The sequence below is a fragment of the Cyprinodon variegatus genome, unplaced genomic scaffold (genome assembly GCF_000732505.1).
Source record: "Cyprinodon variegatus isolate N-32 unplaced genomic scaffold, C_variegatus-1.0 Scaffold627, whole genome shotgun sequence".
Taxonomy (NCBI): domain Eukaryota; kingdom Metazoa; phylum Chordata; class Actinopteri; order Cyprinodontiformes; family Cyprinodontidae; genus Cyprinodon; species Cyprinodon variegatus.
In genome coordinates this window covers 17,649-19,044 of record NW_015151080.1, presented here as the reverse complement: position 1 = coordinate 19,044, position 1,396 = coordinate 17,649, and the positions used below count along the sequence as shown (strand labels likewise).

The window sequence follows — 1,396 nt, the reverse complement described above, 5'->3', positions numbered from 1 at the left end:
ACCAGCGGTTGAATGACGACATGTGGTGAGATTTCTTCTTCTGCATCACAGGCCTCCTGCTGGACCTCATCCTGGTCGGTATACTTAAAGCGGTGGTGCGTCGACGTCGCCCATCTCATAACCAAATGGACATGTTTGCCACTTTCTCTGAGGACCGTTACTCCTTACCTTCGGGTCACGCCACCCGAGCCGCTATGTGTGGGCGGTTCCTGCTGGCTCACCTGGTGCTGGCTACGCCGCTGAGGGTCCTGGTCTTTCTCTGGGTGGGCCTGGTGGGGCTCAGCCGCGTGCTGCTGGGAAGACACCATGTTACTGATGTGCTGTTTGGGTTTTGGATGGGTTACTGCCAGTACAAGCTGGTGGAGATACTGTGGCTCTCTCCTCCAGCTCTGCAGGGGCTGCTGGGGCATTTAGCTGCATTTTAGAGACTGTATGAAGAAAAGAGGGAATGAAAAAGGTTTTTATTTAAAGGGCCTCTGCACATTTTTTCATTTTAATTTTATACTTTAACATTTTCTTGTTTTATGGAGGAGAATTCATGAAAGTTCTGCTTGTGATCTTTCCTTTCTTCTGAGTTTTTAGTTTCTTAAATGTCATTTTAATTTAAATGTCAAATGTTATTTTAATGGTAACCAGGCGGGACCTGGACTGAATCAGCTGAGGGGTCTTCTGATGTCCCAAAGGGAGAGCGTTTCTGATATGGAGCTCAGAGATTCTAGATCACATGCAGGTCTTTGTAGTTGGGCAGTCAGCTCCTCTTGGTTTCACCAATAGTCTTACATTCAAGCATCTTTGCACATCATTCCAATTAAATCTGCATTTTTAATTGCTATGTTATGGCTAATTTCAAGATAATCCTGGAGATGAAATGGGGAGAGACAACAAACTAACTCTCAATAATTACCACCTATAATTCAGAGGATCACTCAGCAGTGAATAAATAGCCACGCTTAGATGTCTGTTTATAAAATCTCATGATTAATAAAGTTCTAGCTTGTTTCCTTTAGTTCATGCAGAGGCACGCAAACATAAGTACCAGCTGTGAATTCTGATCCATAAACAGACTGAACAATAAAAACTCTGCATGTTTAGATGTTTTCTATTTGTGAATAAAGTTGCACATGGTGTCACTGCTGTGGTAATGTGTCAAAGTGACACTTGTCTCCGACATGTGGGTTAGGTGGACCATATAGTCAGTTATATGTTGGCAGGAGTTCACCAGTAATACTATCAGCCATATGGTGTCCTCCTGTCCATCAAAATGCTCATAGAACATTTCCTAATTAACCTTTTGTGTTTTATATTCTCACAATAATGTCAGCATCTGTAAATTGTTATTCTAAACACATTGAACTGCAGACAGTTTTGCAATGATTGGGTTTAGCTTTACTGAATC

General features: G+C 42.4%; 1 protein-coding gene across 1 annotated transcript; it reads left to right on the top strand.

The window, feature by feature from the left end:
* The first annotated feature begins 36 nt into the window (after window positions 1-36).
* Window positions 37-653, top strand: LOC107096488 (presqualene diphosphate phosphatase-like). Its single transcript, XM_015393151.1, has one exon. It carries the CDS (start codon window positions 126-128, stop codon window positions 423-425), a length of 300 nt encoding a protein of 99 aa, XP_015248637.1. The 5' UTR covers window positions 37-125; the 3' UTR covers window positions 426-653.
* The last annotated feature ends 743 nt before the right edge of the window (window positions 654-1,396 follow it).